The 25987-nt window shown below is 40.3% G+C and overlaps 3 protein-coding genes across 6 annotated transcripts in view; all 3 read left to right on the top strand.

Annotated features, from left to right (window-relative positions):
* The first annotated feature begins 986 nt into the window (after positions 1-986).
* Positions 987-7419, top strand: LOC116849001. The gene is made up of 2 exons (XM_032825715.1): positions 987-1248; positions 6438-7419. The coding sequence occupies exons 1-2, from the start codon at positions 1002-1004 to the stop codon at positions 6719-6721; spliced, it is 531 nt and encodes a 176-aa protein (XP_032681606.1). The 5' UTR covers positions 987-1001; the 3' UTR covers positions 6722-7419.
* Positions 7420-7585: 166 nt separating this feature from the next.
* LOC116848999 lies at positions 7586-10128 on the top strand. Its single transcript, XM_032825712.1, has one exon. The coding sequence runs from the start codon at positions 7643-7645 to the stop codon at positions 8519-8521; it is 879 nt and encodes a 292-aa protein (XP_032681603.1). The 5' UTR covers positions 7586-7642; the 3' UTR covers positions 8522-10128.
* A 424-nt stretch (positions 10129-10552) lies between these two features.
* Positions 10553-25987, top strand: part of LOC116848996 (sialin-like) — a 20925-nt gene continuing 5490 nt past the window's right edge. Inside the window, exons 1-3 of one of the 4 annotated variants that reach the window (XM_032825710.1) lie at positions 19919-23727; positions 23787-24012; positions 25513-25718. In XM_032825710.1, coding sequence (XP_032681601.1) covers positions 23940-24012; positions 25513-25718 — 279 coding nt within the window. In that variant the 5' untranslated portion in view covers positions 19919-23727; positions 23787-23939. The other 3 variants (XM_032825711.1, XM_032825709.1, XM_032825708.1) reach the window with 3 other exon arrangements.

The following is a 25987-nucleotide window of genomic DNA, read 5'->3' as shown; positions in this document are numbered from 1 at the left end:
TAACTCGAATTCTATTTAAGTTAACAAGATTTTTGGTTGACTTAAACAGAATTCGGGTTATTTCAATCGGAATTTCTGGATCGTTCATATTCGACCAAATATTTGGTTAATTCAACCAAATCTTTTTTTCCGTGTTTATGTGTGTGTGTACATACATACATATATGCATGTGTGTGTGTATGTCTATGAAAACTAATTATTTTTCTCGATTAAAGTTAAAATTTAATTAATATTTAGTTCTCCTTAGCAGTATCACGACAAAATTGTTCACTTTCACGCGTGTCTTAGGCTTTTTATTTTCGCTTAAGTGTGAGACTTGATTTTCGGGACATCTCCATGCAAATCTCTTTCCGATATCTCTTCGAGAGGAAATTATATTTGCACTAGTCTTTGCTCACATTGTAGCCGGTTCCGTGCTATTTATATGCGAATAAAAGAGCGCGAGTCGGGAAAACAGTATCTTTACTGCTCACAATTTTAGACAGCTCGTGTGATTAATCGAACTCCCCCGTGGAGCGCCACATCCGAAACGTGGGTGTGATCCAATCGATCGGAAGATGACAACGTCGAACTTCACCGCACTAGTGGGTGATTTATTAAGCTGACCGGAGCTGGTAATTACCAGATTGTGCATCTAACCGCACAATCGTTTAAATCAGTATCAGCTGCTAGCTCAATTGAAATTGGCATGGAGGAAAGTACAAAAAATTGTTGACTTTTTTTCCTATCCAGACTATCTACATTGTATGCGTTTAAATAAACCAGAGGAAAGGTAGGAGCTATATCTAGAACTCTGCTAGAACTGTGCTCAAAGGAAAATGCACAGAATTCATCTGGAAAATTTGCTTGTTATCGCGACAAGACAATGATGTGTTTCGCGCAAGAATATGATGCAGCGGATCGTGGAGGTCGCATAGTATTGAATTTGCCAGACACTTTAGAACTCCGTCGCGCGCCCTGCGAGCTTTGGAGAACCCTCAGCACTGCCGCAAAATCTTATAATGAGCTTACCAAGCAGGGAAGCCTTATATCAGCATGCCCCGTGGCAAAGCGGACGCGAAAAGCGGCAGACCGTCGGTGGCAGTTGTTGCGTGTGTCATGTCGCGCGGGTTTTACGTGTCGTAAAAAATTATAAGAAAAAAAGAAGATTGCAAACTCTCTCTGGAATCGATGGCGATTCGAGGACGATCATTTCATACAACTGTGATTTATTGAAAGAGAAAGAGAGAGAAAGATCGACATGGCGCGGTAAGTTTCTCGATTAGATTATAACTAAGGAAAACCAAAACATACACACATAAGCCAAAAGAATACAAAATCTTAGAAGTAAATTGAAAATAATAATCAAAAAAATAGGAAAAAGGGCAATTCGAGTTCAAGCACAGGACTAATAGTGCTATATACCATATGAGTAAAAACCTTCCTTGTGTTAGGAAATCGTGTAATATTTATTAAACATGAATAATCAATATAAAACAATCATACGTTTCGGCTCAACCATGAACCCTCTTCAGTGATAATAAAACTCAAGGTTTACGACACGAACGCATTACAGTTAGTAAAAGACCAGCGCAAATTGATATGAATGTTAGTCGTAATATTAAAGCCGACAAGACCGTTACCGAAATAATATTAAATAATAAATTAATATGGAGAAGTAGCCGTCATAACTATAAAAAACATATAAAATAAAATAAAAATAAGTAAAATTGAAATATAATAAATAATTAAAATGAAAATAATAAATCATAATTTTTTTATTACGATCTATTATATCGAGTTGAGGGGACGCCGCATTGAGAGAAAAAATAAGGAGTATTTATTCGGTGGGTACTGATTCACTTGTACTAACACTAAATATTTTTCAAGCCAGGAAACATATATTTTCTTAAACACAGCTTTTTTTATGAAAGCAATTGTTCATTCTATTTGCATAAAAGAATTTGGATTTAAATAAATATGTTATTATTGGTGCCTGTCGAATAAATATTTGATTATTTTTAAAATATTTTTTCTCTTGGTTTGGATACCAACGTGACGTAGCCTTCGTATTTTGCGCTATTTCTCTGTTTGGTTGTACATAATTGCAAATGCTTATGTGTTAAGCGAAAATACAAATGTCGATTAATGGCGGAGTACTCTATGTGATGTCAAAAACAAAAAAGAATTTTATAAATAAAGGAACTTTTTTATATTGTAGGGCAAACTCTGTCATTCATTGGCATTTGTACTTTCGCTCTGTTGCAATTGCGAGGAAACGAAAAGAAAAAACAGTGCAAAATACGAGGCTGCATTGTGTCGGCACTCAACATTTTAAAATTGGCTCGGAGCTGGTCGGAAAATCTATTACAGCCAGCCCATGTCTATGATCCACAATTAAAGTCAAACATTTTTCGACGTGTTCGTGGATGCGGATAATTTAGTCGCACATTAGCGCTCAGCAAGTTTAACTCGCGGACGAGGACACCACCACCGTACCAAATCACACCGCTACTGTCGACTCAATTTGAAAGTTGATAAAGTCACAAAGTGTACACGGCCAGCTGAATTCACCTTCGTAATTATAACTGATCAAATATTTGGCAACGTTTGGCGGAACGAGCCTGTAATATTGATGCGATGATGGCTGGTATTTGCCAACTGCGGCTTGCACACACGCGTGTGCGTAGAAGCAACGGTAGACTGAACTTTCGTAACTACGTGCACAGTGGGACGATTCGCGATCTGTTCGGCGGCGGAGAGATGCGTCCTGAGAACGAGGGCTGGTCGGGCATATCGTCCTCCATAGAAACGATCGTGCGCAGCTCCGGGCTGTTCTTCGCCGATAACCGGCCTCGCCGTCGTAATTTCCTCGTTCGCTGATTGCAAGCGCCGTCGCTCGTACCTGCGTGTCTTTCGTTGCGTCCTACGTCGCTTCACCGTGTGCATTTTTGCCGTTTCTTTCGAGAGGACCAATCATCCGGGATTGCTTGCGTTACGTTCGCAGTCGGAGAGCCGCGTGCGTTGCAGACGAAAACGGGTCCGAAAGTAACGTTGTCTCGGCGACGAGATGTAGAGAAGGATCCGTATGGTGAAGTTACGTTCGCGCCGGCGGCGCTGAATAATATGTGGTATCAATAATTTATTACTCGTTGCACTTGAAATAAGCACTCTCTCCTACGGGAGAATTTCCACTTGAGAATGGAGAAGCCTTCGGGGCAATCTTGCCATTGAGCGAGCAATTGCAATAGCTTGATCGCAAACGCAAATTTCGCCGGATGAAATCGGAAGAGAAAGAGAGAGGGACAGAGAGGGAGAGAGAGAGAGAGAATTGCATTTCGTTTGTTACCGGTGCCGTTACACAGTGCTATCAGCCAGGCCTCATTTACGAGTGCGTATCGTTTACGATAACGGACGAAGCTGGCCGATGCGCGCTCGAATAGGAATAATGACCGAGCCAACTTTTCTAACTGGGTGTCCGACGGACGACTTCGGAAGTGGAGCATCGTGCAACGTTGTACTGTTACCTCGTAGTGACCAACTTTCCGCTCATGACGCAACATACTGAGCCGGTTTAATTATAGGACGGGCAATTATACAACTAGCGCCTTCAACAGTCGACCCTTCGTTAGACGTAGAGATTGATCTTCGTTCGCGATTTCTTCCGTGATTGCATCCGTCGTTGATATTTTCACTCGCGGGGATCGTTTTATCGCGCGATATGAACTGCTCTGCCGTGATGTTTTACCGCGATTGTACTATTCCAGTCGTTATACAGCGCAAACTGCTAATTAACCCAACACCCAAAATATATAATCTCATCTCCAGTGGAATCCTCTTACACGCCGTGAAAGAATTATTCTAAAATCGAAAGAGAAATATTCTAACAATCAGAAAAGGAACTCTGGCTGCAAGTTGCTGCATTTCTTTTGATCCTATATTCTAAACAAAAAGTTTCACTGGAAGAGTATTCTAATAAAATGAACTATTAATCTCAAGTCTACTAGATGTTATTCTAATCTTTTCTTCTTTTGAACTGAGAAGAATACATTTACCCGAAGCAGAATGCCCTTTTACTAGAAAAGATTGCTATTAGGGATATGACTTGTACTGCAGACAAAATGCGAAATTCCTCTAATTTCAAGAATATTGTACTTAGAATATTTTTCTTTTGATTTTAGAAGGATTTTCTTGAGACTATTTATAAGAAGATTCCGTAAAAAATGAGAGTATATTTTAGGTGAATCCTAATCAGTTAAAATATAGAACAGTCAGTTTAGTGTCCTGAGTGGATTCTGATGCGAAATTTAGATTTTTACTTTCAGGAGGATAATTATTTCTTATAAAGAGAGAGAAAGAAAGAGAGTGAGAGAAAGAGAGTCACACGCACACACACATTCTGAGGAATTTGTTAGACCAACACACACGGAGAATCCACCTTCCATTTAGACATAACTTTATACTTTTGATTATTTTAATAATACTTGCCACCTCACCTCGCCCCTCATTACTTATTACTCCTTTTTTGATAATTAAGTGATAAGCATTTTTTATTCTTTTTAAGTGTTGCGCAAAATTTGTTATTGAAAGAAATTGTTAAAAAAGATTCCTTGAAATGTACGTCTGTATGTGCGCAACAGTGTTATAAATAATTATTCTTCCAAAAAGAAATTTCAGCTTTCCCGAGAACAATTTTAAATTTCGTAGCAATATCCATAGTGGCTCTTGCGCTGGCTGTTCTACATCTGATCTGATTGGATATCTGAGAACCTGACTGCAATGTAATTCTGTTTTTTGGCTCGCGGATGTGGTATCCAGGACATGACGTTTTCAGCGCGATGATTTCTCCTGCAATTTCATCACTCACACAGTGAACAAAGGTCGACTTTCGTCAGCCCTTTTACTGTACATGACGAAGCATATGGTGGCACTTTGAATGGCGTTCGTGAGAGGCGATACAAATCAGTTATCTATCGGCTAGCCCCGTTTCTGTCGGCCTACCCTTTATTTATCTGTTACAAAGGAGTCGAAATGAGACACGATACAGGGAGCGTTCTCCGTCAAATTCAATTACAATCGGAATGTCGACCTTAATGTGTCCCGACTTGAGAAATTTTCTTGTTCGTCCGTCCGTTCGTTCGTTCGCGAGTCGCCGTATCCGCTATTATTCGTCATTGGATTGTGAACAATAGAGCAAAATTTTGGTAACTAGCCAATTGCTGGGAAAGACGGATCGAGGGACTGCTGGATGAAGGGATGAGGTGGGGATGTGGAGGGGCCGGGCAGGGGACGGGGAGATAGAGCATTGTACAGAGCAACGGTCGTGCTCCAGTGAAGGCTGCTCCCCGTCGATAACGATTCCGCTGCTCCTCCTCGCAATTTACTCGCTGCGATACCGTAAACTTCGATCTGCCTCGGGATCTATATAATTCTATTCGTCCGCAGTTTCGTTCCCTCTCGCCCTCACCCTCGATCGGAAGGATAGAGCGCGCGATGAAAGCAAGAAGATGTTAAAGCTGCTCGGTGCCACGAGATCCGATAAATTAGCTTAGAGTTGCGCGCGTAACGACTAAACATCACTCGCGACTTGCAAATTTCCATAACTTCCGGTCTGTCGCGCGATAAGTGACGTCGAAGCAAACGAACGTTCACCGCGGGAGCGCATTATATTTTGTAAAGCCATTCAAGGAGAGACAGCTCTTGAAAATTGTGTCTCTCCTTCGTGATGATTGTTAGTGCGTCGACGTCTTTAATTCCTTCGACACTATGGACGCTCACGATCGTCCAACGAGAGAAAATGTCGCTCACTCAGAAAAATTTAATCTCATTCTTAGCGAAATTTCCTTATATATATGATTTCAAAAGAATTTTCCCAAAATCAAAAGGAAGATATCCTAAGCGTAATATTCTTCAAGTTAGAGGAATTTCGTCTTTAACCACAGCATGTTTTTCGTATGGCGCTTAAGAGAGTATTTGCTTCACAAATAAACATATGTTTCTGGATCTAGAAAGAACAAACTTAAGATAATAGATTTCTGGTAGATTTCTGATTAATGGTTCATTTCATTAGAAGAAGTATGCTTTTACGGTAAAAGTTCTCGTTTAGAGTATGAGCTGACAGGAAGTAGCACCTTTTACCTAAAGTTACTTTGTTTTAGATGTAAGAATATTTTCCTCTTGGTTTCCCGAAGAATTCTTCCGAGGAAGAATCCTTATAAGCGGATTTCGCTAAGGATGAGATTACATTCTTTTGGGTTCGCTGATTACATCACGTACACACCGAACGCTCGTCAACTACTATCATTTCGCACGATGTAGTGTGGAGAGATAATGCTAATATGCCATTATACAAATACGCTCTCCACAGTAATCAAGTCTGGTCCATAGTGATCAAGTTTGTAGAGGCACACCCAAGGGCGTGCCTTCACGATGTTCAGCGTGGAAATTGATACTTGCAGATGATCATAGCATGGCCATCATGAAGAAACGCGGAAGCAATGAGAACAAGGACGGTAAGAGTGGCCAGAACGGAAGCAGCGCGACGGGAAAAACGACCACGGCGGAGTTGAGTGACGACGAAAATCAAGGCTTCGGTAACTGGCTGCGCTCCAGCACCGGTGTCGAGATGATGCGGCTCTTTGTAATCGCGAATTCGATTTTGGTGTTCGTCACGATGGCTTGGCCGAATATGAGAGAGTCTTTCTACATCATTAAGGACTATCTCGTGGGTGAAGAGGATTGAATCGACCAATCGCGATTATACTGGATTCATCGAGGAGATTCGATCTAAATATTTCTGAAAATATCGATTAATTTATTGAAAAATCGAGTCACATTACGCGTAAATGTGATTAGCTTGAAGGAACTAAGAGTGTCTTTCTCAAACGACGCTTTATTCACTCGCAGTTGTCAACAATGTTTAGACATATCTCTCAGAGTTGGCTTTATCTTCGACGTCCTTGATTAGTCTCGAGCGAAACGTTATCATAGTGCCCATCGGATTTCATATATTAAGTAATAAATACTGGGACCGATGATAGATTATCAGGCGCGCCGAGACTGATAAGAGATCGCCATTTCGCGGACATTGCCGTCGATGACGTCGCTTGTTGCCGATGATCCGAGCAGAGCGGGTGAAAAAACAGTGTGCTAAGGTCGGTATGGCGAGATCGATGCGGGACGAGGGACGATAAACGGGTATATAACCGTCGGCTTTCAGAACTTTTAATATCCGTGCAAATACCAGAAGCGGACAGACATTTGACACAACTTTCCTTTTTTTTGCACGCGCCATTTGAAAGTCAGATGCATGGATCGTGATATTTGTGCAAGATAAAGCCTCTCTCCGTAGTTCTCTTGCCTGAAAGTTTCCTGTCGTGGCGAACTCCGCCAGTAAGCGTCGAATGAATAAACTTTTCACAGTGATAATGAGCAAATCAATTCGCTGTTGTGTGCAATTTTAATACCCGATTTAAAGGTGCAGAACCCGTTTGACAACAGCACACTTTTCTCTTTCTCTTTCTCTCTCTCTTTGAATAAGATCACATTCTCTCGCAGCAATCTTGCCGAGCTAGATGTATATTAAGAATATGTTTATTTGATATTGACATATGTTGTATAATTGCAATTTCCCTCGATAATTGATCCCGCCTCAAGCCTCATCATGTTAGCGTTTGTTGTTCGCGGGGTGGTCCTGCTCGGCGTGTTGAGCTGGTATAGCGCCACCGTGTGGAGGATGATCGACGGTTATTTCAAGGATCAGTTCCGGACATACTTGCAGGAAGAGTACCGCAAGCATCCGCGGATGCGGTCGGACGTGGAGAACGTCGGGGCTGTCGATAAGGAGTCGGCACGGAGAGTCTTGCCAACCGAGGCGAGCCACGTGGAGATCTACGGTTTCGACGCGGTTTGCCCGGCCGACACGGCAGACATCTGTCCACGTGCGGCTGCGTCGGAGAAGGCGGCGACAGCGGCGGAGGAAGTGACAGGTGGTAGCAGTGAAAACGCGGCCGCCGCCGCTGCCGCCGGTTCCACCGATAAAAATGCATTCCCGAAGAGCGCGACCCGATCGGCGCTGGAAAGTAGGAAGCTACCGGGCGGCAGCGGCGTGCATGACGAGGAGCGGCGGTCGGCCGCGATCAATCAGGACGGCGACTACGCAGAGGAGGAGGCGATCGAGTCGTCCGAGTCGGCTCCGCGTCCCGCGAAGCCGCGACGTCTTCACAACGAGAGGAAATCGGCCGTCTCAGCAGGGTTCTCGCGGGAAAAACGAGCCAAACGAAGAGTGAACACCGTCTTCTTGACGGACTTGGATTTTGCCAGGGTGAGAAGGACCAGCGGTGATGGACACAACGATTTCTCGGAGTTCGAGGACGACGACGAAGAGAGCCGCGAGAGACCCACGGAAGGGATCCCCGTGTCGGAGCTGCCGTTCAAGCCCAAGGCAGATATTGGCGGCTTGGATAAGGTCACCGCGGAGGAGTTCTGTCCTTTGACCTTGGAGGACGAGGCCTCCTGCGGAGAAACCACCGTGTGGCCGTGATTACACTTGATGCGTGCGACGCTCGCGAGCGGGATTGGAAGTGTCGAGTCGCCTGGAAAAAACTTATGCGCTAACAGCGGGCTCCCGAGGGGAGCTTAAGGACATACTGAGAGAGATGAGGCGGAGGTTTACGACTATTATTAGAATAAATCTGTTCAACCAGTTCCACAGCTCGGGAACAGTGATGATAGATCTTGCGTGGAGATCTTTTAAATATTTCAGTATGTTTTTACCGAATCGCTTCAGCTGGTCCAGTTTAAGTTGAATGGAGAGAAATGATGATATAATTTGATCATGATTTTAGTAGTTCTATACACTGCAGTTTATCAAAAGTTATTAAAAAGTATTGAATTTTAATTAAGTTGCTTTCCGAGAGAGGGAGAGATTATATATAATTAATAAAATATTATACACATATTCATATTTAAATGATGTATAATAATTATATATAATGATATATAATTATTATATATAATGATATATAATTATTATATATAATGATATATTCGCTACCAGCGTCACATATATGTTACGCATCGATTTCTTTCACGTTCTCTTTACTCAAAATATTCAATTTTACTCGTTTACTATCAACATCATATATGTGTATGTAATACATACACTCTTCTCTTTGTGTATCCATATAAACAAACCAAATTTGTTTTGCACAATTACATAAAAACAAATGTAATGTGACCCGTGGAGAGAATTCCTCAAATGAACTGTGATAGCGAATATAATCTATATATATAATCGTATATATAGGGTGTCCCATTTATATTGTATGCCTAAAATATCAATATCAGGATCATCTCAGATATCAATTCCTTTAGTCATAAAAATACTGGAATGAAATTTTCGGAAAATAAATATTTTCCGAAATATATTTTACATTTTATCTAGATACTCTTCAGTAGATATAGATATGAAATATTTCGTAATTCATCAAAAGCCGAAAATCATGATAATCTGATTTCGGTCCAATATATCGTTGCATATAGTTAACATTTTTGAAAATACATATAGGGTAAACGAGGTGAATCGGATCACAGGGTGAATCGGATCAACATAAGCTCTAAGACATATTACTAACTTTTATCATGCCAATTACTAACTGGCATAATAAAACAGCTCATTTAAAATAAAATATTAACAATAACTGTCTTAGAGCTTATATTGATCCGATTCACCCTGTGATCCGTTCGTCTCGGTCTACTCTATATGTATTTTAAAAAATGTATTATGTTTCGATTTGCCTCAGTCAACTCTAAATTATTTTTGTACACTTAAACTAACCAGATTTAAATGTTACTTATTATTTTTGTGTACGAGGAATCAATTGGTGACATTTTCATTGTCAAAAATCAACCGAAAGTACAAAAAATTCAATTGCAACACTTGGATTTCCGGTTTTTTGTTAACATTTTGATACGATTTTTTATCCACTGGAAAATAGAAGTCATAAGCTTTCAAATGAGTCTCTATACGTCGCAAAACTCCAACATTTTCATATTTTTTTAAAACTGTTTTGAATTTGGAACCTTTGAAATTCTGTAACTTTGAGACAGGAAATCGGTGCAAAATAAAACTTATATATTTGTTTTTAATCGACGAGATCTTTCATTTGGTACTTGCTTCAACCCTTTATTTCGCTAACTAGATTGGGGGATATCATGGCCGCATTCTTTCATATATTTCATATATGATCATTTTTTTCGCGTTATTCTGATGTTAATATTATGTTTTTTAAATCATAAAAATAAATATATAAATAAATAAAAATAAATATTAAATTATAAATATATAAGTATACATTTGCTATAATATTATATGTCTTAAATGTACGTATTTATTAAACTTGAATTTAAGTTTTTGATTATTTCTAGCTGATATTCCCTATCTTTTGCCACAATGAATCTTTTTGCCTTTCCTCATTTGTTCGTGATTACCGATTAATTCAACTCTCAGAAGAACGATAATTACCACGGCCGCTGAAGTAAAGTTTTCGCTGCCTAAGGGAGAGATATTTCGAATCCAGGACAACCGCGAGCGACTCTGTGAGTCGAAGAGGGTCGCTAAATAGGCGCCGCTGTCCTTTGACCTTACGAGAAGAGGTTTGAACGAGGAGAAACTATCGAGTGGCCGTGAGAAGTCAGAGAAATCGCGATTTACGGTGCTGTATTACTCCAATGAGAAAATCGAAAATGCGCGCCAAGTCACGCGACTTACTTGCATATGCCCCATCATAATTTACCAGAGAGAATATGAGAAAAGAGGATATACAAATGTGTCGCCTATACAACTCTCGACATTGACGCATTACGCAAAAACGACTAATACATTGAGCAGCGCGTTAATCGGTAAATAGAGCGAAGCGCGTGGGAGACGCCTCGCGAATCTAATCTCGCGGAAGGATAAGATTGAGATAATTTAAGTCTCTTTTCGCCGACAATATTATCATGTTTCGTTTATTAAGTAACGCAACCAACGAGCGACCATTAATAAAGCGATAGCGTTGCCACTTCTGGCGATCGCGTGCGGGAGTGAAGTAATTTTTACAAGTAGAAGATATTATGATTTCGCACTCGTGTTCCTCGACCGAAAAAATCGCATTATTTTGCAGTGAGTAATCGAAAAATTTTAGTATTTAAGTTAACAACAGTATCTCGCACTGCACACTACGCCTTCTCGCATTCAGCCGAAACGGCTTTTCCGTCGTCGTCATTGAAAAAGTCGATCGTTTATCAACGGATACGCTATCCAGTAGTCGATGCAAATCAACTGTTTCAACAGCGCCGAGTCAGAGTGCTAATACAAATGCATTAAGAAAATTTATTCATTATTATTGAACCGCAAAAGAAGTTAATTCAAGGCCATTCTACACGCGGCTTCCGTCTTTTAATTCACTCTACGTGTTCCCTCATCCGACGAACCTTTTTTGTTCGAGATGACATCGAGATGTCATTGAGATGTCTCACATAACTTGTGTTTTATGTGTTTTATAACTTTCGTCGTATATGTATGACATATATAGTAATGTTTTTGGGTGAACAACATTAAGGTAGTTATATCGCTGGATGTCGTATTCTCAGTGGCGCATCAAAGAGACCACTCATAAACTTATTATTTATCAGATAAGATTGGGTTTGCATACATTTATTTCACTTTCTAAGTGTTACTTAAAGTTAAAGTTAATTTCAAACACACATACACACACGTACACAATATTGCAAATACGAAAAATTTATTATTTTCTATTTTCCTGATGAAGGCTTTATTTATGGGTCAATATTTATCTAATAAAGATGTACGAATAGATAAAAAGAGGTATATGTGTAGAAATATTTAAACGTAAAAAAATATAAATAAAAAGAGGCAAATATTTACCCTTCTATTGCCCACTGTGACTTTGAAGCCATAATCCAATTTCATCATTATTTATCTCCAATACGAATGTTGTTCCTGTCTTAACCAATGTGTAAAAGTCATAATACGCCTGCCTTTCTTAGTATGTTGGCAGTGATAGTAAGTTAATATTTACACATATTTTGGGAAAATAAAAAAATGAGAAAATTAAAATTCTACTTTGTATATGTTGAGTATTTTAGTTTTAAAGATTCTATATACATGAAAAATTTTTTAAACATGAAAAATTAATTTGAGCAGTAGAAAGTTAAATATATATATATATATATATATATATATATATATATATATATGTGTGTGTACATGTGTACGTGTGTATTTCGAGTATTATATTATAAATTATGAACTTTCCATCAATGTATTTTGAAAACAAAATCAATAATTCTAAAATTTGTATACTATATAATCTGTCTGTGTAGTTTTTAATATCATAATAGTTTTTCATCAAGATCTTACAGTTTTATTTTATACAAATCTTTCACACAAGTATCTTAAATGGTCAATTTCTCTCTAATTGTACGAATAGTAATTTTTCACAGAAAATAATTTTTCACTGTGTATATTCTAACGAAACTCACGTAATGATACAATTGCCTTAATAGCAATGAGTTGGATGATCCAATAACATTCCGGAATTGCATGTGACACGAGATAATTTGTATCCTTGCGGCGCAACATGAGGTATTAGACGTAAAGTATGCCGATAAACGATCACGATGCACAGGTACGGCGGTTTTTATTTTCTCGCAGTTGTGATACAATGTAATGGTGTCGGGTGAAAATTAGACAGTCGGTTTACATTAGCATGTGCGTCGAAATGCCTCTCGTTGTCTTGGAGGGATCTCGTCAATTGGCTGTGCGAGCCGAAGCAATTTACATTCGCTAAATGCAGGCGGCATCGATCGCATTCAAACGCGGTGACGTCCGTGGTAATGCGCGGAGAATACTAACAACGTTGTTGAAACCCGAATAACAACAATGCCGCGCGGCCGTCTACCGTAACGTCAACCTCGATTGTTCGTTTAAACTTAAACAAATCTCACCGAAAACAATTATCGCCGAACGGTGAATTAATCGACAGCTATCACGAGACAAATAACGGTAGAATGACGAAATAATTTGCAAAACTAATTACAGCACTTCATCGCCGAGAAGAGCACAGGTGTCTGGAAGTAAGCGCCGTGGGGAATTACACGCGTATTAACTTTCGATTATTTTCGACCTGAGCCACTTCCACGGTTTTACGAAGTGTGCAGAGGAGGAGAGGAGGAGATAACTTAGAATTGAGAACGCGAGATATATATTATGTAGAATTATGCGGCGTAATAAGAGCAAGGTTTCGCATGTGTGCGACGCGTTCTGCATGCACCTGTATATGCGTCAGATACGTATAGGCGGATATAATAGCGTACGGAAAAGGAATTCCGCGTACGGAGATTGGATCGGACTTGGAACATTCGCGGTTGGCCCCGAGACATATACACGTGTAATTAAAACGGCAAATAACTAACACTGGTTCTAGTCGTTCAACTCTCCCGGTGCGTCAGGTTGAATTTCCCCGAGACACACAAGGGGTCTGTTCTTTACGGCTGCACTGTCAGTTGCTTCGTCTGTACTTAAAAAATCATGTAGATATATATTTGACACTTGGTGGAAGGGAGAAGGAAATAGAATAGGAAGTTTACGAGATAATTTTCAGAAAGTGCAGCTATAAAGAACAGACATTATTGATCGTATATTGCCTGCAAAAGGTCACTGGATGTCAGAAATATGTTAATACTTTTATTTTCCGTATAAAAATGTATGATATACATATAGGGTGAGTCGAAAACTATCATTACCTTAAATATCTTCTATTCAAAAAAGAGATTCATAAAAGAGATTTTTGGATGTTTAAAACACTAGTCTATACTTAGAAACAAATTCTTATGATGGTATTATGCGTTTTTCTAGGAAAAGTAGCATTTTCTTCGAAAATTTTACCTTCGTTTTTTGCTTCGAAGATATTCAAGGTGACAAGTTATAATCATATTGATCTACTCTTTCTGTGATAGAATATGAACGAAACGAAAAATTTCGGTTGAAGTTATCAGAATTTTGTTCGAATTGATCAGAAATCTTGGTGACTTAAACAGTATTCTGATAACTTCAACAAGAATCTCTGGTTCGCTCGTATTCCACCAGACACATTTAGATGCAATAAATCCGCAATTCTTTTAACATTTATTCTGTCTATTTCTGAGGTATGGACAACACAATTTTGAAATGAAATCTCTCTCCGTCCTTCCCGTTGCCGTGTGATTCTGCTCGTGCGACAAGATTGAGATATTTAATGCCACCAGCTTTATTTCACGCGAACGTGATAGTCGTATGTTCTAATCCCAGCTTCGATATGCAGGTCGACGATCGGAATCATAGCGGGTTTCGGAGCAGCTCGCTCACGATATACGGCGTTATATGTATCGGATTTCTTGTCCGAGCGTATATGTCGCGGACAGAAGAACGCGGATCGAAGAGGAGCGCGTGTGTTAAATAACGCGTTTCGCACTTGGCGGTTGATCGCGTATAAACGCGCGATTTCCGCGACGCTATGGTATGCCATGGTATGCGATTATCGGTGTAATTGGAGGCGTGCAAGTGTAATCGAAGATCACGGCTCGCAAAAATGCCGACGGAGACTCTGTCTCTTTGCTGAGAATCGTTCCCAAAAGAACATATCCCGGAAAAAACACGGTTTCGTGCTCCGCAACGACATTTCCTCGCATACGTCACGAAGAGGCGGGAGATATAAGCGGCCGCGACCGCGCGGAGTAATTTCCTACGTAATTGAGAAAATGCACCGGCAATGGCCTCGTTACGATGGTCGTCGATTCCTCGTAACGACTTCCCGCGCGCGCGTGTTCGCGCTCCGATTTGGCGCTACACTTTTTTATCCGTTGCGTTCTTGCGTCGGGAATAATAATGCGGACGGTAGTGCGGCGCGTAGATATCACGATCTACTTCCGGGTAGCGCGGCTAGCGATCAGGAAAGGTATACACTCGCGAACAGAAAGATTGTTGGTTATTTTTCGCGTGGATTTACGAATTCATCCGTTTTGGTCAATGGTAACTTTACTTCCATTAGAAAACGGATTCTCCCATTGGACGAGACAGTTTACAGAAATTCACCCCAAAAATTAAGGGCAACCTTTCTATCTACGAGTATGCACTTGATTATGCACATTTTTTCTCATTGAAATTGCTCTAGGTTGTTACAAGCTCTGATTTTTTTTTAGCTAAACTGCCTGAATTGGTATAGACTAGTACAATAAGTTAGAATAAGACAAATATATTTTGTTTTTAATTTATTACATCAGTCTGCATCAGTTCAGGCAGTTCAGCTAAAAAGAACAAATCTGCAATTGAGAGATATTGTTGATCCGTTTGCACAATAATCGGTCACGACGAAAGTTGAAGTGACGATATATAAGACATTCGACGTCGCAAATGCAACGGAATATTGAAGAAGAGTGTGAGTATCTTTATTACGTTCTTATCTATCAGATAAGAGTATAATAAAGGATCAGCGCTTATGTAGTGCATCGTCACTTCGACTCTTGACGTAACCGGTTACAAATCAATGACGATGCAGGCCTTATAAAAGCAAAGCAAAAAAGTAGCGTATAGAAGCAATTGATAATTTTTATTAGTTGCAGAAGTTATATTAAAACCGATTACCTTATACATAACCATTATAATTACCACATGCCGATTACATTACAACCAATCACCACAGCAGTATCTCAATTGCGACAACCAGGAACGTTGCAATTTTATTCGGAAAAATGTGTAAAGTAACAAAATAAAAAGTACCAAATAAAAAATACCAAAACAAAAATACTAAACAAAAAGTATCAAAAATTATCAAAATAAAAACTATAAAACAAAAACATCATACGAAAACATACATGTTAACTTAAACAAAATATATAAATATTTTAAATTAATTATATTAAAAAAGGAAGTAAGATCTAGAACGTTATCTGGGAATCTAGAAGTAAGACTCTAAATATCATATAAGGAAACTTTCATCAGATTTTCGATTATAGTTTTCATGTTTGAGTTATTTGACTCGAAAGACCAATCGACACAGAAATTCTAGAAAAGCTACACATGTTGTTTTGTTTGATACGTATTTGGCGTCGCGATCGCGGCACTTAATAAACCATTCAGTAACCGAATGTTACCCAGCGGGATGCAAAACAATTTAGACATGACGAAGTTGAAAGTCATAGTCAAACTGTCAAAATTGAGAGACCATTACTGAGTCACCATTACTGACAGACTAATGCAATTAGGAACACTAAATAATAAATAATAATAGTTAATAATATAATGATAGTTAATAATAATGATAATTGATAAAATAATTACTGAGGGGGGGGGGGCAAGTCCATCATCAGTAATGACTCTCAGTTTTGACAGTTTGGTGAAATTCCAGCTTCACCGTATCTAATCCGGTTTGCAAGCTACTGTTCGTTCGAGTCGAGTTTTATTAATCGCGTAACTTAGGCGCGATGTATACGTCATGTTTGCCTCAAGAGTAACGAACGATAAACGCGTTCATTGCTCATAAAATCCAAGATTTACCGTACCGTTTTGCTATTTAAATACGGTGATATGCGCGCGTGTGTTTGTATGCGTGTACATGACTCGGCTGCTCGTGTTTTCGTCTTGCTTTCACGCCAATTATCCGCAGCGCGTCCCAGAAATTCAAGTATTACCTTTAATCACGTCTTGGCCGATACGAGGTCCAGTTTTTTGGCAGATGGGTCTCTTAGAGACTTCCCCGTGACGCAGGAATAGTATCGGTATGCAGGTCCTTCCGCTCACCTCGCCGCTGAGTGAGTGACGACGGCGGCCTGACTTTCTTCTCCGCTTGACAGTTTCGGAGCCAGCGGAAAGAAAGCGCGCGGTGGTCCCCTTGACACTTCCGTCCGCGTTTTCAAGCTCCGCGGCGAGGAGGAACGGACTTTCCGAGCAATTAGGCGGAGACATGCAAATGGACCGTAAAGTGCGCGCGGGTAAAGTCGGCGCCGGAGAAAATCTAGTTTCACTTTTGCGCGTTATTCCGCCTCTTCTCCTACTTTTCCCTCGTGGCATGCCGCGCGCGCGCGCGCGCGCGTGCTTCACTCCGCGTAATAGATTTTCTAGTAGTTAATTATCAGATGCATCGGTTACAGCCGCGAGCGTGCTTAATTGGATCTCTCGCGGCGGGATCGCGTGCGGGCGATTTGGGCTGTAACGATTTACACCCGCAAGCAACATTGAGCGTTGCGCGGAAGTTTCACTTCACGGCGCGCGATGTGCTGAGGATTCAAACTGCGCGAAATTGATTTACGTGACAAGCGAGCCTGCCGTCGCACGTGTGGGCGGCCACCGTGTCATCTGACATTTTCCTACGTAATCAGTAGACGCGGATCGTTTCAGGGAGTGACACTTGGAATGCGCCTGCTCGAAGCCGGAGCACATTGCCGGAGCATATATCGAGGAATTGTGTAGTTCGCCGCGTAACGTGTAATTCCAGGGACGAACAGGATGGCGATCCTTTCGTCAAATTACTGCGACATTGCGCGCGAGCTGTGGCGCCGTGGGTTACGTAGCTTTGTTAGAGCCGCTCCTTTATAAGGTTTTATGCACGAGCTATACAATGCTGGTAACGCATAAGCTCGATGTCGCCGTAATTAAGCCGATGTCGTTCGCGTCTCGTATAACTTGTCTTGTATCTTTTAACATTTCACATAGGTGTACAATAGGATGATTGTCCCTTCTATTTACTATTTCGCGAAGTTTGCGCTGTCATTTTGGGCAATAGAATTTGGAGGAATCTTGAAAACTTCGCCGACAAAATACTGACTTTGTTCTGCAAGGTTTCGTCGCATTGATCGCGCAGTTTCTGCAGATGCTTTTATATAATTAGAGTATGTGCAGAAATGAATTAGAGCATTGCTCAATATGTGATAGAAACAATAAAAAATTCAAAATTGTCCAATCATTGACAATTCATCATCAATTCAAATTATTTCAAACTGTTGATCAACGTAAAGATTCGCCTTTGACACGCAAGTCTTATAGCTTATATGCTTTGTTACATATTTTGAGCACTTCTTTTGCGATGCATTTCAGAGTATAGTCAATAATTCTCAATAAAAAAGTTTGTTTTTAATATTAATTCTCAGAAGTTTTCTGCCATTGAACTATCGACTATACATTCTGACATACATCGAAAAAAAAAACTGTTCTGAACTATATTGAAACTGAATATATATATGAACCGAACGTTTGTTTGTTTCTTTCAGGAAGATTTTAAAGAACATTGCTGTACCTTTGCAACAAAATTTATAAATTTAAAAATATTTGAAGAACTTTGTGGAAAGATTTCTACATACATTCGCGTGCTTATATTTTCTGTTAAATACGATAAAACAAAGCAACTCATATTGCTATCAAGAGAATGCCAAAGCGGATGACGAACTCCAAAAGTGTCTATACAATATGAAAAACTTGTATATCAGGAAACTTTTCATGCCGAAAGTTCGAGATGACAATTTTAAAATTTGTCATCGTCACACACATGTTGAACAACATTCCGATTTATTTATTTTCATCGTGTAAAAATATTTACAATTCTGTGTTACCAATATATAAAACGTAAATTTAGCATAAAGATGTCAGTATTTTACTGTCTTTCAAAGTTCTCAAATATGGCATCCTCTTAAACGTCATTGAAAATGTCACTTTGCCGTAACATTTACTTTTTTCGTCGAGTGAGTCACGCCGACATAACTACATGACTCTCGTGTCGTTTGTGCTGAAATTATATAAATGATGGCAACGGTATTTTTACGAAGCACGTGCGCGTCGAAACGTGGCCGTTAACAATAGGACTAGATGTCACGTGAAGATTGTCGGCAACATCGTGCCAGGCTCCTAGCATACAGCTCGAGAGAAAGAGAGAGACTTTCGCTTCAAAGTCATTGCACGTGAGTTTTGGTCGAAACCGTCGTCTGTCGGCCAACAGGGAACTCCGTAATACGTCGTAATACGACAAACGCCGGGAAGAGACGCGCGCGAGACTGTAAACGTATTCATTTTCTCCCGCGACTTGTAGCGCGCGAGCCGACAGCAGCACCTCGCGCTGAATCGCAGTCTCAGTGAGTGAACGACCTTAATGCAACGGTATTTGTGCACGATTTTCAAAGCACGTACATATGTACGTCAACGGCGTCGTACGGCACGTAAGGTCGCGCGCCGAAACCGCTCCGGTTACGTCGTGTGGATGTTTTGTCCCTGTTGACAGTTTCGTCGCGAATTCCCGCGTGTGTTCGCGTGGGCAAACAGGACGACAATCGACGCACGCACGAAATTCGCGGGCTACCGCGGAATTTAAGAAGCTCAATGCGATTCATAAATTTGCAGCATCGTGACTGAGATTAATACAACCGAATAAATGTGATCTGGAATATTTTCTCTTCGCAGCGTCGTGAAATTCAGATGTAGTTCAATTTCATTCCTAAATTATTCACATCGCAGACATTGTCTTTATCAATTTATTGCAAAATATATATACGAACGAAACAAATAGTAGCAATGTCTATGTGTATATAGAGATAATTTTATTATAAAAATTATTATAAAAATAGTTTTTAGAAGTAGTTTTTTTGAAAAAATTTTTAGAAGTAATTTTTTTAATTGAACAATATCAATATTCTGCAATAAATATCAATCAATATCAATAATCTATTATCTCTTAATTTCAAATGTGATATTTATATTTAAGAAATTGAAATATATTATTAAAAGATATGTTATGTTTTTAACGAAATTTACTACATTTCTTAACGAGATAGAACTTACTGACAATTTCTATTCCTATACTATTAAAAACATAGTAAAATTGTTTAGAATTTAGATAAAAAAAGCTATAATATGGAAAAAATGCCATGATAAATTTCTTATCTTATAATATCAATCAATTAACTAATCTCAGAAAAATGACTCACCGCTTTAATTGTTAAATTATTCCAGCATTTTAAATCGCATTATTTAATGTTGTTTTATAGAAAGAAAATTCGACTCGATTAGTCGATAGTTGAATTCATTTTGGTAATTGGTCAAGAATTATCATGTAAGTGCATTTGTATTTGCGCGAAATAACAGTATTTGCAGTTCTTATGTAAATCAGCGCAAGAGGCGGAGAAGGAGGAGCTCGTGCCTCCCAGAATTATATTAATTAGCTCAGCGCACATTTCACTCGTGGACAAACTAGTTTCACGATTTTCGTAATCGCCATCGAGACGGTCGATTTTGAAAGTCGACGACCGAAGCGACGGAGTCGTACATGTGTATTTCTAGTAAGTAGAAATAGGAGCCCGAAACACTCTTGCCGGGGACCTGTTGTGGGTGATCCTACGACCAGAAATAACGTCGGGATCTCTGAGAGAAGCGCATTCCAAAAGGAAGGGCAACGAGAGAGGAGGGGAGAGACAGCGTACTTGGGATAGGGAAAGGAGAGGATTTTGTTATAGCGGCAAGTCCCTTATATATAAACGAGACCCGGTCATCAAACACATTGGCGTGCGGCGTCACAATAACGTATTATCTCCTATCGTAATAATCGCTTACGGTAATTGGAAAAAGGTGTGAAGTAAAGAGATGGACGCTACGGAACTGCGTCTGCATCCGCCGTGGAGTCATCAGAGCGCCATTTAGGCTGCAGCTAACGCGAAAATAACGAATACTATGATAACAAGAGTTAATAGTTCTAATGACAGAGAAAGAGAGAGAGAAAGGGAGAGAAGAAGAGCAGATTCCAAGCAACACGCAAGGAAAATGGGAAGGAAGACACGAGGGACAAGACCAGCTACGGTAGATAGACCAAAAATTCGAGGGAATCACGGAGAGCGACGGTGAGAGAGTGAAGTGACTGAGGAGACATGGAACGAAGAAGAGCTCGCGCAAACGGAAGAAAAAGAGAGAGAGAAAGAGAGAGAAAGAGACAGGAGAGAGAGAGAAAAGAGAATCAAGAGATGCGTCGACGCGCATCCCGTAGCATAGAAAGGACCTTTCGGGGTTCTCTCGGCTGGAGTGGACCCGGATGCCCTTCGTTGGGCCGTATTGTCCCTGGCGAACCACTCACGGTATGCGGGGTGCAAGAGAGGGGGAGCCGGGTAGAGAGCGAGAGGGGAGTGCTCCAAGGGACCCCAGCAGGGCACCCAACTTAACTCACCGAGCAAAACGGTCAAAACGCAACGAAACGGAGTCACTCACCTTGTCGCTCGTTCGTGCTACGTTGCGCTTCGTCGATGTCTTCTTCGTCATTCACCGTCGCGACGGTCGTTTGCGACTACGCCAGCACCACTGTCGACACTGTGACGATTAACGACAGTATGCTACACCAAGCACATGTCAAGGTACGCCGTGTCGGCGCGCCGCATTGTCCTGCGCCAGTCTCGGTTTGAAAAGTGATCCTCGACGCGGGCGAGAGCGAAGCACAGAACTCACGCGGATCCTCCGGGAACCAGCACGGGATCCTCTCTATCCTGCCATCGCGTCGTCCACCGTGTTCTATCTCTCTCTCTTTCCTCTTCTCAGTCCGGGATTCACTGTCCGGTATGTCGCACAGGCTGCGCAGTCGCTCACGTGCGTGCCGATCGTCGCGGATAAGACGCGAAAAATGCGAGACGCGGGTACCGCGCGCGCACCGCACCGCTCTGAAGCGGCAGATAAGTGTGACAAACGCCGACTCGATGTGTTGCCGTTTGACCTGCCTGCGAACTGACCAATCGCCGTGCAGGTGGCATCCCGCTGGTCCCTGGTGCGGCGACAGCAGGGGAGGAGACACGCGGCCTGACCACCTGCCGCGCGACCTGCTGGGGCCTGGTGCAAACGGTCCCATGGATCGGGCCCCGACCTGGGGATGATAGCCTGCCGACGCTTCTGATCAGTCGTTGGTAACATAGAGTCTGGCCAACCTGGACGATGGTTCTACGTTGCCGATATTGAACGTTCATCTGTTACGTTATCATCGAATGAAAGAAGAACTCTAGCAGGTTTGCAGAGGGACGCGCGCACGTTTACGTCTCTGAAACCTTTCGTAAAATTTGCTCGTTTACCAACTGCCAACATTTTACTGGATTGACCATGTTTATTGCGCTAATTACGTCATGGTGTTGCGCATCAGGCGATTTAAATCCGCCTGACTGGGATATAGAGAACCTAATTTAATCTAACCTTCGCTCTTCTTCTAATCGAGAGTTTCAGAAACATATACTCTGAATGAAAAAATGTCTAAAAAATAGTAAATATTTATTTGGAAGACTATAATAACATATTTACTTAAACCTAAATTTTTTAAATAGAATAAACACAGCAAGTGTGTATAAATGTTTTATAACTTGCTGTTATAAAAAGTTAAGGTTTTCCTAAGATCTTCAGAAAATATATATTTTCTTATTTAAAAAATATTTTATACACTGAAAAATTGATATTCTTGTTCTTAGAAAAATTCTTTAAAATACTCGAGTCAAAATTTTAATCCTACTTTCAGCCTCACTATTCTATTCAATACTTATTTTGATATTCTGAAACCTATAATATAACCTATTTTACTAAAGAATGCTAAAGAAAATAAAAAAGGAAATCTTGGATATCATTAGAGTTAAAATAGAAGTAAATTATATTATTAGAATTAAATCTATTTTGTTAATTTGGCTCTTATTGCGTTGTAGAATTCAAAGTTTAACATAGGGCCGAGATTTCGACTTATAGTAGTAAGCATCAAATATAAAACATTCTCTCTAGGAGAAAATTTCCTATCAACACAGGAGAAATAAATTTTATGTTTAGAATATTTTGCACTTAATGCCAATTTTGTAGGATTTTTCTAAGAATAAGAATATCAATTTTTCAATGTAGCTAGCTTAAGCTATCTAGCGTTATGGGCTTCTTATATCTAGAACATCTAAATTTAAATGATCACAAAGTGTCAAGAGGATGAAATCAGAGGGAGGGGGTAAGGTATTCAGCTTTGGGTGAGGTATATAGCTTATATTTTCCACAGGGTTTTTAGAGAGTAACTAAGCAAAATTTGGTCTAGATCAATCAAAGGGTTTAAGGGTTAAAGAACGTACTAATATATATGACAGACATTATATATTAATATAAATAAATATTATGTTATTAGTATGTAGTCACCGTAAACAAATATTTACTATTCTATTCTCTTTACTATTCTATTTCTTAGATATTTTTTCTCTTAGCGTATATGTGTGTGCTAATAATATATTAATCGAAAAAATGCAATTTTGATATGTCATCGATATTTAATAATTGATATGTCATCAATTATTATGAACAATCTGCATCGGTCGACAAAATGTGAAAAACGATTAGTAAGAGAAGGTTCATTAGTAAGAGAAGGTTACTTTAACGGTCTTATAATTAATCGTTAATCCGCGCGAATGAATTAATGACGCATTGTCAGGAATGTCAAAGCGAGCACATTCGCCGCGTAAGCGCAACAATGATGCCCGTACATAATAATTTTGCAACAATTACATACGCAACGAAATTTACTGCCGGATCACGCGTCGTCGCGATAAGGTTAGTGAAAAAAACAGGTGCGTTTGGATGCTTATCGCAGCGGTGATGAGGCCCGATATCGCTCGGCGACATCGAGAGACGCGGGGAAAATATTACGAGGCAGGCCTGTGCACGGTGCTTCAAGGCTGTGACCCGGCGTAGGTACTTATTGTATCAAGTCTCGTTAACGGAGATGTTCATTCACTCGCACCGCCAGATGACCAGTATGGCTCGCGTAACTCGTTGCCGCCGCGTCCCGCGCGTATCGCGGTGCGATAGTGACCGGAAAGAAGGACGGATGTTCGGATGAGATGTGCTCGACACGTTGTTCCCGCATCATGGAAACGCAATCGAAGTGCCAGCACGTTTGATGACGATGGCGGCGCTGGTACGTCTTAAACGCAGTAGCGTCCAACTAAGACACGCAGCGCTCGAGGTTAAAGGTACGTGTACTCTCGATCAGACATCCTCTAGGACAGCAGCAGCTTGACTATTGAGGGGAGTGATTGGCGCTTCCACCCACTCGAAGGCGACGAGTAGCTTATCGATTATTTATGCCGTGCCACCACGTGCCGTCACGGATTCCTCTCTGCGAAGTCGATCTTCTCGTCGCGGATACGTTGAGGCTAGGCTATTCCCGGCTGCAAGTTAGACGGATTAGCATACTGACAAGTTAACTTGTCGCTCGGTGTTTCGCACGTGCACCTGTAGTCGGCGTGAAACGCATTAGATTGGTGTTGAGATCGCTCATTTTCCGGCCCGTGTTATTCAGGGATGCGAGTAGGTCACGAAGATGCAAAGTGACGCGCGTTCATTGTCTTTTCGGAAAGCTCAACTATCTACGTTATATCATCGCCGAGTCAAAGTCGAGGTCATCTGCAATATATTCATAGTAGTCTAGAGATAGAGCGCGAAGAGGGAATCAAACAATGGGAGTGATAAGAGCGAGATGTCGCAGTCTGCCTTGTTGTTTTTGTCTTCTGTGAGATGGCAGACTTCGTCAAGAGAGGTAGTGTGCAGTTCGTCAAACGTGGCAGTTGTCAATTAAAGCTCGCTGCGCAAGAGGTTCGAGGTTCGTCGATCTTAATTATTATAATCGACTTCACGCATTTCTCATTGTACGTGTCGCGCGGTTTAACTCTTAGGTAACATTGTTTGTCCTATAAATTAATAACGCCAATGTTTAATGTAACATTATGAGAGAGACTGTCATTTGAATGAATTTATAAAAAAGAGGATTATTTTGATAATCATTTCTATATCATAATTGCATATCTTGTTGGCCTAGATACTTATAATTATAAAGGCATTGAAATTATCACAGTTAATGCGGCAGACGATAATTTATCATGGATCCTTCGATCTATTAAAAGAAAGAAAAAAAACTGGTCGCGATAAGTTCCCGTTTAAGTTTAGAATCGACATTGCTGAAGGCAAAAATACCATCGTGTCAGGCGTTTGAGTAAGTTATCAAACTCAAACACCGCAGTGCTCCGATGTTTGAAGACCACGATAATGAATGTATGCACAAAAATTTCATCTGCAGCTGCAGCGCGTTCAATCTGTCGTGAATAACGATTCCATGAAAACTGTAGACACACTACTGTAGACCTATATATATATATATATATATATATATATATATATATATATATATATATATATAAAATTGCGTATGAAATTATTCGGATCTTTCGGAATATTTCACTAATCATATACACACACAATTCAATGGTAATAAAATATTTTTGATCTGCTAGATAATTTCTCTCGGTGTATTTTGTAACTCGAGTTATCTGGATTATTTAAAGATTTTTACCAGATGATTGTAAAATTACCATGCGAAATCCAATGGCACTTTCTTACTGACATTTTTTTTAATACTTAATGGGACTAGTCACAGCGCGATGACGTATCCTCGTAATTCTATTATTATTCGTTAGCGACTGTACGAGCGCGACACGTCGTCGCCGCGTTGGTCGCAGTTGGATTTGCGCTTTGTGGCGCAGTCGAAGTCAGTTCCTCCGTCGCACTGCTGGCAAATCAGGAAGACAATCATGCTATCATCGACATGTCTTGGCACTGCGACATGCTGGTCAATATCACCAGCCGCAACCGCACCGAGGACTTCGAGGTTATACTATTGGAGGTACACATCTCCCAAACGATTCGATTCATATTCATATTTGTGTAGTGCTAAGTATAAAATTCTGCTGGTTTTCGTAATTTATTTCCTTGACGTAGAATACCGATGATCAAATATGAACTAAGTTATACGTAAACATATTTACCAGCTTTGATGCATTTATTTTACTCGTTCTTCGAACAATTTTTTAAAAAAAGATACACAACTGTACAAACATTTATACTTGAAATGCGTCTTGCAAATATATATATATATATATATATATATATATA

The sequence above is a fragment of the Odontomachus brunneus genome, unplaced genomic scaffold (assembly GCF_010583005.1).
Source record: "Odontomachus brunneus isolate Ranch 3 - 2012 unplaced genomic scaffold, Obru_v1 Obru_scaffold_103, whole genome shotgun sequence".
In the NCBI taxonomy this organism is placed as follows: domain Eukaryota; kingdom Metazoa; phylum Arthropoda; class Insecta; order Hymenoptera; family Formicidae; genus Odontomachus; species Odontomachus brunneus.
This window is presented reverse-complemented; position numbering and strand designations above follow the sequence as displayed.

Bases quoted from the DNA above. Each gene is read 5' to 3' on its own strand.
- LOC116849001 (XM_032825715.1), top strand. From the start codon at position 1,002: ATGAGCTTACCAAGCAGGGAAGCCTTATATCAGCATGCCCCGTGGCAA. The intron at 1,249-6,437 runs GTAAGTTTCTCG...TGATACTTGCAG, and splicing joins AGAAAGATCGACATGGCGCG to ATGATCATAGCATGGCCATC.
- LOC116848999 (XM_032825712.1), top strand. From the start codon at position 7,643: ATGTTAGCGTTTGTTGTTCGCGGGGTGGTCCTGCTCGGCGTGTTGAGC.